Here is a 13,710-nt window from a genome sequence, read left to right as displayed (position 1 = left end):
CGGACCCAGATCACGCATTCAAGATGGCTCCGGACCCCTCGTCGACACTCGAACCGGTAGATGGTGAGTTTGTAGCCGATTGACGTCGACGCAACTAACGACTCGCCAGTGCAAATGAAGCGCATCATCCAGAACCTTTACCAGCTCGTTGTCCAAGTCCACGACTTTCAAGGCACCAATACCGAAGATGCGATGAAGCGAGAAATGTACAATTCGATCTCAGCATACGTCATGCCGATATGACAGCGCTGACGCTTGCGCAGCACCGAACTCCTCTCGAACCTCCTCGCCCTCTCGCGCCAGGCCTCAAACGTGTCCCTCATGGTGCCCCCCGAGATCGTCGCATACGTCGAAAAAGGACGCAACCCGGACATCTACACGCGCGAGTTTTCGGAACTCGTCCAAAAGAACAACCAAAAACTCAAGGGCAAGGCCGAAGCGTACGCGCAGTTCCGCGACATTCTGGCCAAGAAGATCATTACCGCGTTCCCCGAGCTCGAAGCCGACGCCAGGAGAGTCGTGCAGAACACCGGCGGCCACCCCGAGAGACTCTGAGCCACCGCCGCAGCAGTCTTCCGGTCCGATCGTTTCGGCCCACCGCACAACAAGGCGCCCGTCGTTGGGCCTAGGATTCTCTCCCATCACACAACACTCTTCTCTAGTTTGGCCACCATTTCTTAGGAAAAGCCTATGTGGCAATAAGTTATTGCTATACATAAAAAATTTTAGGAACTTTAAAATTACTATACCCGCTATAACTCTATAGCGCGGGCTTATACATATATAACTAAAGTAGGAAAGTAATAAACTACCCTCTAAAGCATTATACTATAAGTATACCCTTACCTACCCCCTAGGGGGAGGTTATACCTAACTAGATTCCCCTTCTACTAGATAATACTAATAACGTCCTCTAAAATAGCTCTATACTACCTAGTATTACGGTCTATACCCTAGATAAGATAGTACGACATGCTTCCTAATAAACTAACTCGGCTAAACTAATAGACGAAGTAACTTAGCTGCCTAAGTAGTAAACTACCTAACCGCCTAGGCATAAGCTATAACGACTAACTTATTATATAAGGGTCATCTAAAATAGTATACCCTAGATAAGACGGTATAATATACTTCCTAATAAACTAACTTAGCCGTACTAATAGACGAAGTAACTTAGCCGCCTAAGTAGTAAACTACCTAACTATCTAGGTATAAGCCGTAATAACTAACTCGTTATATAAGGGTTATCTAAAACGGTTACCGCTCTAGATAAATCCTTTAACTATATATACTACTTTAGATATATATATAGAGTAGTAGACTATAGTATAAGGCTAGATAGCGGTTAGCTTATAGATAAAGGTAATCCTATCATTATCTAACTAAGGTATATAAAAGGTAGTATAGCCTAGAGTAGATTAAGGAGTATTCTTAGAATTACGTATAATTAAGCGCTTCTTAGTAGATCTACTTTAGCTATACCTCCTACTTATAAGTTATTTTACTACTACGTAATATAATTCTAAGAATCCTTTTCTTTATTAGAGGAATTATACGACCTAGGAAGGTCTCCTAATATCTAACCTACTATTAAGTAATAGTAGAGTAATACTTACCGTATATATAACTATCTCTAGCTAATTTTTCCCGTCCTAAGTCCTTATTTTTTAGGGTAATAGTAGTATCCCTAAATTAGGAGGGACCCCTATATATATAGTAGATTATTAACTATATAAGGTTATAAGACGGCGTACGAAGAATTTAGATTAAGTAAGGAGTTCTTCCTAACTATATCCTACTAAGAACCGTTTTTTCTTAAGTAGAAGGTCGTATCTAAGCATATAATAATATAGCCTTTTAGGCTACTAAACCTAGAGTAGAGGCTCTACTATTACCTAATCCGTTTATAAGACTAGACTTTCGCGCTAGTATAAACCCGTCTAAAGCTAAGGGAACTATACTAACCTTACCTAAAATAGATATAGAGCATTTTAATACTCTTATCTAGGAATAGCTCTACTTAGATAATGTTATAGTTACCCTTAGTTAAGTACTTATAGAGTACTTAGGGGATCCTAATACTACGCTTAATGCTAGTATATAATAGGTATAGGATTATACCCCCTAGCTTACTTAGGTAGAGAAAGAGCGCCTTATTTAGGTAAGGAACATAACTAAGGACACCTTAATTAAGAACTACTAGTATATATAATAATACGTAGAGGTATTAGCTAAAACCCTTAGCCTATATAAGAATGCTCCTTTTCTACTTCCCCCTAATATAGTTTCTCTATACCCTAATAAGTAATCTAGGAGGTAAGAACTAATAACTAATACTACTTATACGGTTACCTTAAGTAGTATTAGGAAAACTAAGTAATTAGCCTATTTTCTAGACCTATCTCTCCTAATAGATAGAAAGGACCCTAAGTACTACTTCTAGTTAATATAGATAAAGGCTAAGATTTCCCGTAATAGTAACTACTTTAAAGGCTAAACCGTAATAGAAAAAGAGACTACTATTATGTAGTACATCTTTAGTCGTACGAGTAGTAATGCTATAGACTATTTACATTCTTTTCGTAATTCTTAGGAAAAGAATAGGGAAGTAATATATAATAACGACGTCTATAAACTATTAGATTCTATTTTTAAGAATCCATATAAGAGAAAGGAAGCTTAGGATGCTCTCTAGAAGCTCTCCTTTAAAATTAGTAACGATTTTAAGGTATACTAGGCCCGCTTTTCTTACCTAGTATTAGATATAGACGTCCCCTAGGCCTAGTAGAAAGAGGATTTCTATATATCCCTTAATCCCTCTTTCTAGACGTAGATGATCATATATAAAGAAGACCTAAAAATTACTTTCCGTAACTATGTTAATAAGGGTCTATTAGTCGCTCGTACGATAAAAATACATTAATAAAACCTAGACCTATAAAAGGAACTATAAGTAAAGAAACACGATGTAGAATAGTAAAAGTAATCGTCTACTATAATAATAGTAGACTAGACGACATCTATACCTAAGGACTAGATAATAAGCCGTAATAAACCCTTAGAGGGGAGTTTAGACCTCTTCTATATTTACTACTATAAGTGTAGTTAGTATAGGCATTTAGTAAAGGACTATCTAAGTAAAGTTAAGGTTAAAGAGGTTAACTTAATTAAGCTTAAAGACCCGCCGTACGATAGTAGTAAGTTAGATAATAATCTTATATCTAGTATATAGCTTAGTATAGTATATATTACTAGCTAACCCGGCTTAGACCTATAGGAAATTATTAGAGAACCTAGGTTTACCGTACGCGTTAAGGGATATATAAATAGAGTAGTAATAAACATAACTACGCTAGCTAATTTAGGCGTAAGCGTAACATGCCTTATCTACCCTTAAGTAGTCGCCTTTCTCTAATAGAGGGGTGTCTAAAGATAGAGGATTACTAGTAGAATCCTATAAGCTATAGGATTTAATAATAAGACTAGGGCGAATATTCATTTCATATACTACCTAAACCTAGAAATTAATAAGAGAATTATCTATATATAGGCTTTTATCTATAATATAGGTAGCTATTCTCTTATCCTTAGATAATAGTTCTTTAAATAGAACGAAGTTCTTTTAGACTACTAGATGAACATACTTATTTAGTATAATAAGAAAACTACTCCTTCCTTTTAGAAATTACTTATAGTTCTATATGTCTTTATAAAAAAGAAAAACCTTCGTCCGACGGACTAAGTAGACCTAGAAGGAGGGGATAAGCTCCGTGCTTTAATTTATACTTTTAGATAAGAAGTCGATTATGAATTACTTATAGATACTACTAGAGAATATTAGGTAGATATATATATCCTTACTATTAACGACATTAAAAGAGCCTAAAAAGAAGTATTAGATAAAGATAAGGATACTAAAATACTTATCTAAGAGAAGCTTCCCCTAGCGTATAAGGACTTTACTAATATATTTTTAAAATAAGATTTAGATACCCTACTACTATACCGTCTAGGTATAGACTACTAGATTAAATTTAACCTAGGCTAGGATTTTCGTTTACCCCTAAGCCCGTTATATAGCATGATATATAAGTAACTCTAGGCTATAAAGGAATACATTCGCGAAAATTTATAGAAGGGATTCATTATGCCTAGCTATTCTCCGTACGGATCTCTAGTACTTATAGTAAAGAAACTAGGAGGAGGATAGAGATTTTACGTAGACTACTATAGGCTTAATAAGCTAATAAAAAAGGACGCGTACCCTCTCCCTCTTATCTCTAAATTACTATAGTATACGGGAAAGGGTAAGGTATTTATAAAGCTTAACATCTAATAAGCATTTCATTAAATCTAAATAGATGAAGCGTCTAAAGAGTTTACTACTTTTTATAAAAGATATAGGATGTATAAGTATTAAGTTTTACCTTTTAGATTAAGTAATAGACTAGCCGCCTTCTAGTAATTTATTAACTTAATCCTACTTCCCTATTTAGACGACTTCATTATTACCTTTATTAATAATTTATTAATTATTTCGGAGGACCTAGAAGAACACGAAAAATACGTCTAGACGGTACTTATAATTCTACGTAACATAGACCTTTAAGCGGATATTAGAAAGTCTAAGTTTTCTATTACTCGTACGAAGTTTCTAGGATATATTATTTTAACTAAGGGAATTACTATAGACCTAGAGAAGGCCTAGACCGTACGAATATAGGAAATACCTACTACCTTAAAGGGACTTTAATCTTTCCTTAGGTTTTATAACTTTTACCGTAACTTTATACTAGAATATAGATAAGCTGCTCGTCTACTTAAGAAACTTAGTTCTAAGTAGAAGTAGCGCCCCCTAGGCGAAGTTAAAAAAGAGTCTTTCTTTTAGCTACGCGAAATAATAGCTAGTAACCTAGTACTTATATACTACGACTCCTCGTACGAAACCTAGATCGAGACTAATATAAGTAATAGAGTAGTAGCTAGAGTCCTCTCGTAGAGATAACCTATAAAAGAGTAGTAACTAGTTACTTTCTACTCTAAGGTAATATCTAACCCTAAGATATAGTATAAGATTCATAATAAAGAGCTTTTAGCTGTTATCTAAGGACTATAAGAGTAGTAGAGTATGCTACTTAGCCTATAAAATCCCTTCCTAGCCCTTACGGACTATTTAGTACTATAGTATTTCTTAATAAAAAAGGCCCTTATAGCTAGATAAGCTCGTTAGTTAGAGAAAATTACTAAGTTTACCGTATAATTCGCCTACTAGCCGGGAAAGGAGAATATTATAGCGGATATTCTAACTCATAAGCATGAGGAGTTATAAACCTAGAAGGTAAAGGCTAAGGCATCTTATACGATATATCTAATTCCCCCTAATAACATTTTAGACGTAGATATTAACATTATAAGCTTCGACTAAGGGCATAAACTAGACCTAATTAACTAAATACTCTAGGCTAACCGGATAGACCTAGCGCTATAGGACTAGAGAAATAAGGTAAAGATAAATTATAATAACTAGGAGTTAAAGAATAGCCTACTTACTTATTTTAGCTAACTATTAGTACCCGTATAAGGCGACCTTTATATAAAACTAATTAAGTCTATCTATTCTTTTCCTATTCTCGTACATCCTAGATAAATAAAGATAAAGAAGATGTTAATGTAACTTTACTACTAGCCTAGTATAGGCCGGACTATTAAAGAATTTATCTAAGGATATACGACATGCCGACGTTCGAAAAACTTTAGGGATAAGACCCTAGGACTACTAAAACTACTACTAATACTAGACTAGGTATAGTAGTATATTAGAATAGATTTTAAGGAAATACTAAAGGACTATATAGGGTACGATACTATACTTATTATTATCGACTGCCTAAGTAAATAAGTATTTAGCCTACCCTACTATAAGAGTATTATAGCTTAGGGAGTAGCTAAACTATTCTACGAGCGAATTTAGCGTACGTATAGAGCTCTAGAGATAATTATTTCTAACTAAGGGCTATAATTCATCTTAGCTTTCTAGGGTAAGTTATATAGGCTAACTAGTATATAAGTAAAACTTACCTTAGCATATTACTCGTAAATAAACGGTAGTACGGAAATTATAAACTAATTAATTAATTTAAGACTACGTCTATTTATTAGTTATTTTTAAGATAATTAGGCAGCATGCCTACTAGTACTAGACTTTATGTAAGCTATCTTACCGCATAAATTAATAGGAGTATCCCTATATAAAATAGTACTTAGACATCTTCCCTAGCTAGAATTTAATTAGGAGCGCCGTATAAAGTTAGTAAAACTTAGTAAGAAGATTAGTTATAAGTTAGCCTAGGCCTTTACGTACTAGGCGTACGATACTATAGAATAGGCTAAGAAATACCTAAGTAAAACTTAGGAGCGTATAGTCTATTAAGTAAATCATTCTAGGCGTAAGCTAGATTTTAGTATTAGTAATAAGGTATACGTCCGTAAAATAGATTAGACGACTAATCGGCCTAGTACGAAGTTAGACTAACTAAATAGTAGTCCCTATCGGATTACTAGTATAAAAGGCTACTTATACGTTTTAGACCTTCTATACTATATTAAAGTTAATAACCTATTCTATATAGATCACCTTTATAAAGCCTATAATCCTATTCTAGGCTAGTAACTAGAGCTAGAACCTCCTACTATATATATAGATAAGGAAGAGTACGAAGTAGACTTTATATATAGTAGTTAAATCGTCTAAGGTAGGCTTAAGTACTAAGTATAATAGAAAGCGTACGACTAGGATAATATATAGTACCTAGTATAGAACTTTATAGGAATTTCTTTCCTTATTAAGGACTATTATTAAAGGAACCTAAATGCCCTAGGACTACTAGCATAACTCTATACCTAGGTAGATGCTTTTATATAGAAAAAGAACTATGTTAGAACTAATATAGATAACGTCCTAGTCGTCTAAGAGAATATATAAAGAAAACTACACCGCTACGTAAAGTAGTTATACTTAATAGCTTTTATCATCCTCCTATTCCGGTATATAAACCCCTATACTAGGCTTAGTAACCTAGTATACTAGATAACGCGCGCCTCTACTTCCGTTACCTACTACCGTTATAGCGGACGATCTAACGCTCCCTAACCTTAAAATCTATTAGCGGTATTCTATAAAGATAAGTAATATCTTTATTATATACCGTATGGTAGATGGTTTATAGTAGAGAATGTAGTAGATTCTTTACTATAAGAGAACTTCCTTAAAGGACTAACTAGCAGGCTACCTAAGGGTGTTTATATAGAAGAACCTATAGATTCTAGAGAGTTCTATCTCTAGGTAATTAGTAATAGGTTCTTCTATTAATAGAAGACGATTTCTAATTAATCTAGACTAGAAGATTCTAGGCCTTAGTAATGAGACAATCTAGAATAAGGGCTAGAATCTAAAAGAACCCGTAGGAATAAGTTCTTAGTAATAGAAGAGGTCTAGAAGAGTCTAGAATAGTCTAGACTTATTCTTAGGCCTCTAACACTCCCCCTAACTTATTACGCAGGGTAATAGAGAGGAATTTAGTAAAGAGAGCCTTAGTAAGTACCTTAGTTAAGGCGTCTATAGGCATCTTCTTTAGTAGTAGTAGGTTCCCTATTACTATAGAGTAAGTAATAAGAGATATCTTCCTCTATATTACTTAGGCCTTCTATAGTAACATAGCTGCTACTACTAGGGATTCTAACCTCTTTAAAGGTCTCTCTAAGAGGATGAGGTACTTCTTCTATAGGGCTATTAATAGTAGCCTCTATAGTAGTCGATTCCTTAGAGGATTTTTCTCTAAGGCGCTTACTTCTCCTAGGCTCCTCCCTACTAGTATCTATAGTAGTTATAGACCTAGATCTTAGTTTATTAGGAGGGCTAGTTATAGAAGAAGGAAATATAGGCTTAGTATAGTCTATATCTTCCTTATCTTCTATACTTTTAGTATAGGGAGAAGGAAATTCATCCTCTTTAAAGGTAACATCCCTAGTGTGTATAATAGCTTATTTTTCTATATCCTAGCATCTATAAATATGCTCCCCCTTAAAGCCTAATAATATACCAGGCCTAGAGCGTGGAGAATACTTAGAGGATATAGTACGCTTTTCTCTAGGGATGTTTATAAAGACTTTACTTCCGAAAGTCTTTATATAAGAGAGATTTATAGTAGGAGACCTGCTCTTAGCTATATTTAGCCGGGCTAGAGGCGAAATACCCTCTAGGGACTTCTTAGGGGTCCGGTTTAGAATATAAGTGGCGGTTTTAATAGCCTCTAGCTAGAAGGTAAGGGGGACCTTAGAATTTAAGAGAAGGTAACGGGTAATAGTATCTATTAACCCATGTGTCCTCTCTATAAGCCCGTTTTGCTCTAGGCTATAAGGAGAACTCTTTTCTAGAGTTATTCCTTTATTTTTAGCTAGTAAATCTAGCTGAGTTCCCCTATATTCTAGGCTATTATCTAGCCTTAAAGACTAGACTTTACCATGCGGCTCTATAAGTTTAAGATAGTAAACTATCTTATTATAGGCTTCTCCTTTAGTAAATAGGGGGAATACCTATGTAAACCTACTATAATAGTCTATAAAGGCTATATAGTAGGTATATCCCCCTATTCCCTTAGGAGTAATAGGTCCTATAATATCTAGACCTATCTTCTTATAAGGTTTAGAGACTGCTACTAGTGTAGTAGATATAGTACGCTTAGATTTAGCTAAAGGGCATATAGAATAGTCTATTTTACTACCCTTAATAGGTAGTAGTGCCCTAAGAGCTTCTAAGTTTATATGCCCTAACCTATTATACCATAGGTTTAAATCTGCTATATATAAGTGATTTATAGCAGATTCTACCTTAGGTAGTATAAATAGGTTATTCTAAAGTAAAACTTCGGCATATATCTACTCTCTTTTATCTATAAGTCTTAAGTTCTTTATATCTAGATATATACCATGTATATATAGCCTAGATATAGAGATAAGATTTATAGATAAATCGGGGATATAGGGAGCGTCTAGAAGGGTTAGATTTATCCTTCTATTAGCGTACTTAAAGGTAATAGGTATAGTACCTATTCCTTTAGCATAGATCTCTCCTTTACCTAGTTTTATAGGTAAATTTACTTCTTTTAAAGAAGTAAAGAGATCTTTATGTCTAGATATATGGGCTGTAGCGCCGGTGTCTAGAATCTAGTCATTTAGGCTAGGACCCGCGGTAAAATAAGAGGTATAACCCGTAATGTGTAGGGTATCCTCTAAATCCGTAGGACTACTATTATTTTCTTTACCCTTTAAATTCCTAGCTCTTTTATAGCAGTCCTTTTCTAGATGGCCATTCTTTTTGTAATAAGAGCACTTCTTAGTACTCTTATTATTATAAGTAGAGGCGTTCTTTTTAGAAGAAGATTTCCCTTTATTACTAGTTGTAGTAATAAGGGTAGTATTACTTTCTTCTTCTAGTTCTCAGCGCCGAGACTCTTCTACTAGACGCTCTATAAGGTAGTCTAGAGTAGTCTCTTCTTTTAGCCCTAGCTGGGCTACGGCGCTCTATGAAGAATAGCTACTAGGTATATTACTAAAGAATATACCTAGTTTCTGCCTCTCCGTTAAGGCCATCTTAGTCTAAGATAATAGGGTTATCTCATCTAATAGATTAGCTACCTAGGTATTAATATCTCCCGTATCTTTAAGGCTTAGTAGCCTTATAAAGTGTGAGACTTCCCATGAAAGTCCCTTAGATTTATATCTTTTTCTAAGGGCTTCTCCCATAGAACTTACAGTTCTATAATGGGTAATACTAGAATAAAGTTTAGGATCTATAGAGGTCCTAATAAAAGTCCTTATTCTAGCATTATTAACCTCCTAGGTAGGATCTTCTACTTTAGGTTAAGATTTAGAGTCTAGATGGGCTTTTAGCCCTTCTATAATCACTATATCATTTATAGTAGATCGCTAAGACTCCTAGTTCTCAGGGCCTTTAAGTTTAGGAATGCTAGGGAATTCTTTTCCCATATTTCCTAGTAGAAGATGTTCCTTTCTTAAGGTATATTAAAGATTTTATACCTTATAGAGGTCTTTAGAGTATAAAACTCTATGTACTTATAGTTTTAAGCAGAAACTATAAGTGTATGAAGTCTTAAAGTTTATTAGGAGCTAATGGGCCTGATGCACCTAATAGAAAGTAGGGAGATTATTAGAGTATCGATGTTTTCTCTAATAACTTAGCCGGGAGTAGAGATATAAGAAATCTGATTTCAGATCCTTATCCGCCGAGTTTTTCTCTTCAAAACAGTATACTACTTTGCTTACTAAGCAAAGTATTCGGGTCGATGCGGGTTAAAAACGTTTCGAAGTGTCGTGAAGTTTTAGTGTTCCTCATGCCAAGACACTAGCAGGAACTAGTATAAACGGGTAACGCTTAGGCCTAATATGGTATAGAGGCCGCGTAGCTACACCTTATATTAACGTAGTTAATAGAAATGTGAGGAAATCCGGAGAAAGGCGGAGAAAGGTAAAGAATAGGTAGTAAATAAGGTTATTCTAGACTACTAGAAGGTTCTAGAATAAAATCCTAGGCAGATATAGGCCTAATAGTCCTAGGAAAAATTCGATAGGCTAAGAGCCTAAGGATAGGGCTTAGGATACTAGTCCTTACCCTAAAAAATGCCTTACTTATATAAATAAGTAGGCTTTCCCTAGACTTCTTTATAAGTTTAGCTTAATAGCTATCTACTAAGATAGTCTTACTAAGCCTTACTTATAAGAGCGGTCTAGTATAGAAAGAATAGTATATTCTTTCTTATAAGTAGGGAAGGAAGTAAAATCCTACTTATAAATTATAAGGTAAGCTATATAGTAATCTATAGATTACTATTAGCCGGGCTCATAACCTGTTAGCGGTATTCTATAAAGATAAGTAATATCTTTATTATATACCGTATGGTAGATGGTTTATAGTAGAGAATGTAGTAGATTCTTTACTATAAGAGAACTTCCTTAAAGGACTAACTAGTAGGCTACCTAAGGGTGTTTATATAGAAGAACCTATAGATTCTAGAGAGTTCTATCTCTAGGTAATTAGTAATAGGTTCTTCTATTAATAGAAGACGATTTCTAATCAATCTAGACTAGAAGATTCTAGGCCTTAGTAATAAGACAATCTAGAATAAGGGCTAGAATCTGAAAGAACCCGTAGGAATAAGTTCTTAGTAATAGAAGAGGTCTAGAAGAGTCTAGAACAGTCTAGACTTATTCTTAGGCCTCTAATAAAATCGCCTCTCTACTCCTTATTATCTAACGGACTAGGACTAGGACTATTTATTATTTAGACGTTTTTTTTATTATAATTCTAGTACCCTATACCTAATGTCTATTTTAATTTTAGTTTAGTATTTCCCTTATACTCTTTTATACGAAGCTACTCTAACTATTATTATTATGCCTACTTTTTAGGGGGGGTAATATTATAGCCTATACTATTAGAGGCCTAAGAATAAGTCTAGACTGTTCTAGACTCTTCTAGACCTCTTCTATTACTAAGAACTTATTCCTACGGGTTCTTTTAGATTCTAGCCCTTATTCTAGATTGTCTCATTACTAAGGCCTAGAATCTTCTAGTCTAGATTAATTAGAAATCGTCTTCTATTAATAGAAGAACCTATTACTAATTACCTAGAGATAGAACTCTCTAGAATCTATAGGTTCTTCTATATAAACACCCTTAGGTAGCCTACTAGTTAGTCCTTTAAGGAAGTTCTCTTATAGTAAAGAATCTACTATATTCTCTACTATAAACCATCTACCATACGGTATATAATAAAGATATTACTTATCTTTATAGAATACCGCTAACAGGTTATGAGCCCAGCTAATAGTAATCTATAGATTACTATATAGCTTGCCTTATAATTTATAAGTAGGATTTTACTTCCTTTCCTACTTATAAGAAAGAATATACTATTCTTTCTATACTAGACCGCTCTTATAAGTAAGGCTTAGTAAGACTATCTCAGTAGATAGCTATTAAGCTAAACTTATAAAGAAGTCTAGGGAAAGCCTACTTATTTATATAAGTAAGGCATTTTTTAGGGTAAGGACTAGTATCCTAAGCCCTATCCTTAGGCTCTTAGCCTATTAAATTTTTCCTAGGACCGTCGGGCCTATATCTGCCTAGGATTTTATTCTAGAACCTTCTAGTAGTCTAGAATAACCTTATTCACCACCTATTCTTTACCTTTCTCCACCTTTCTCCGGATTTCCTTACATTTCTATTAACTACGTTAATATAAGGTGTAGCTACGCGGCCTCTATACCATATTAGGCCTAAGCGTTACCCGTTTACACTAGTTCCTACTAGTATCTTGGCACGAGGAACACTAAAACTTCACGACACTTCGAAACGTTTTCGACCCGCATCAACCCGAATACTTTACTTAGTAAGCAAAGTAGTATACCGTTTTAAAGAGAAAAACTCGGCGGACAAGGATCTGAAATCAGATTTCTTATATCTCTACTCCCGGCTAAGTTATTAGAGAAAACATTAATACTCTAATAATCTCCCCACTTTCTATTAGGTGCATCAGGCCCATTAGCACCTAATAAACTTTAAGACTTCATACACTTATAGTTTCCGCTTAAAACTATAAGTACATAGAGTTTTATACTCTAAAGACCTCTATAAGGTATAAAATCTTTAATATACCTTAAGAAAGAAACATCTTCTACTAGGAAATATAGGAAAAGAATTCCCTAGCATTCCTAAACTTAAAGGCCCTAAGAACTAGAAGTCTTAGCAATCTACTATAAATGATATAGTAATTATAGAAGGGCTAAAAGCCCATCTAGACTCTAAATCTTAACCTAAAGTAGAAGATCCTACCTGGGAGGTTAATAATGCTAGAATAAGGACTTTCATTAGGACCTCTATAGATCCTAAACTTTATTCTAGCATTACCCATTATAGAACTATAAGTTCTATGGGAGAAGCCCTTAGAAAAAGATGTGAATCTAAGGGACTTTTATGGGAAGTCTCACACTTTATAAGGCTACTAAGCCTTAAAGATACGGGAGATATTAATACCTAGGTGGCTAATCTATTAGATGAGATAACCCTATTATCTTAGACTAAGATGGCCTTAACGGAGAGGCAGAAACTAGGTATATTCTTTAGTAATATACCTAGTAGCTATTCTTTATGGAGCGCCGTAGCCCAGCTAGGGCTAAAAGAAGAGACTACTCTAGACCATCTTATAGAGCGTCTAGTAGAAGAGTCTCAGCACCGAGAACTAGAAGAAGAAAGTAATACTGCCCTTATTACTATAACTAGTAATAAAGGGAAATCTTCTTCTAAAAAGAACGCCTCTACTTATAATAATAAGAGTACTAAGAAGTGCTCTTATTACAAAAAGAATGGCCATCTAGAAAAGGACTGCTATAAAAGAGCTAGGAATTTAAAGGGTAAAGAAAATAATAGTAGTCCTACGGATTTAGAGGATACCCTACATATTACGGGTTATACCTCTTATTTTACCGCGGGTCCTAGCCTAAATGACTAGATTCTAGATACCGGCGCTACAGCCCATATATCTAGACATAAAGATCTCTTTACTTCTTTAAAAGAAGTAAATTTACCTATAAAACTAGGTAAAGGAGAGATCTATGCTAAAGGAATAGGTACTA

The 13,710-nt window shown here is 34.6% G+C and overlaps 1 protein-coding gene across 1 annotated transcript; it reads left to right on the top strand.

The window, feature by feature from the left end:
- Positions 1–23: 23 nt before the first annotated feature.
- On the top strand, positions 24–555 carry IWZ02DRAFT_433609 (mediator of RNA polymerase II transcription subunit 10; the record flags this gene model as incomplete). The annotated part of the gene is made up of 3 exons (XM_066766306.1): positions 24–63; positions 110–206; positions 264–555. 3 exons carry the CDS (start codon positions 24–26, stop codon positions 553–555), a joined length of 429 nt encoding a protein of 142 aa, XP_066622558.1.
- Between the last annotated feature and the right edge of the window lie 13,155 nt (positions 556–13,710).

The sequence above is a fragment of the Phyllosticta citriasiana genome (assembly GCF_038021145.1).
Source record: "Phyllosticta citriasiana strain CBS 120426 chromosome Unknown IWZ02scaffold_7, whole genome shotgun sequence".
Lineage (NCBI taxonomy): Eukaryota > Fungi > Ascomycota > Dothideomycetes > Botryosphaeriales > Phyllostictaceae > Phyllosticta > Phyllosticta citriasiana.
This window is presented reverse-complemented; position numbering and strand designations above follow the sequence as displayed.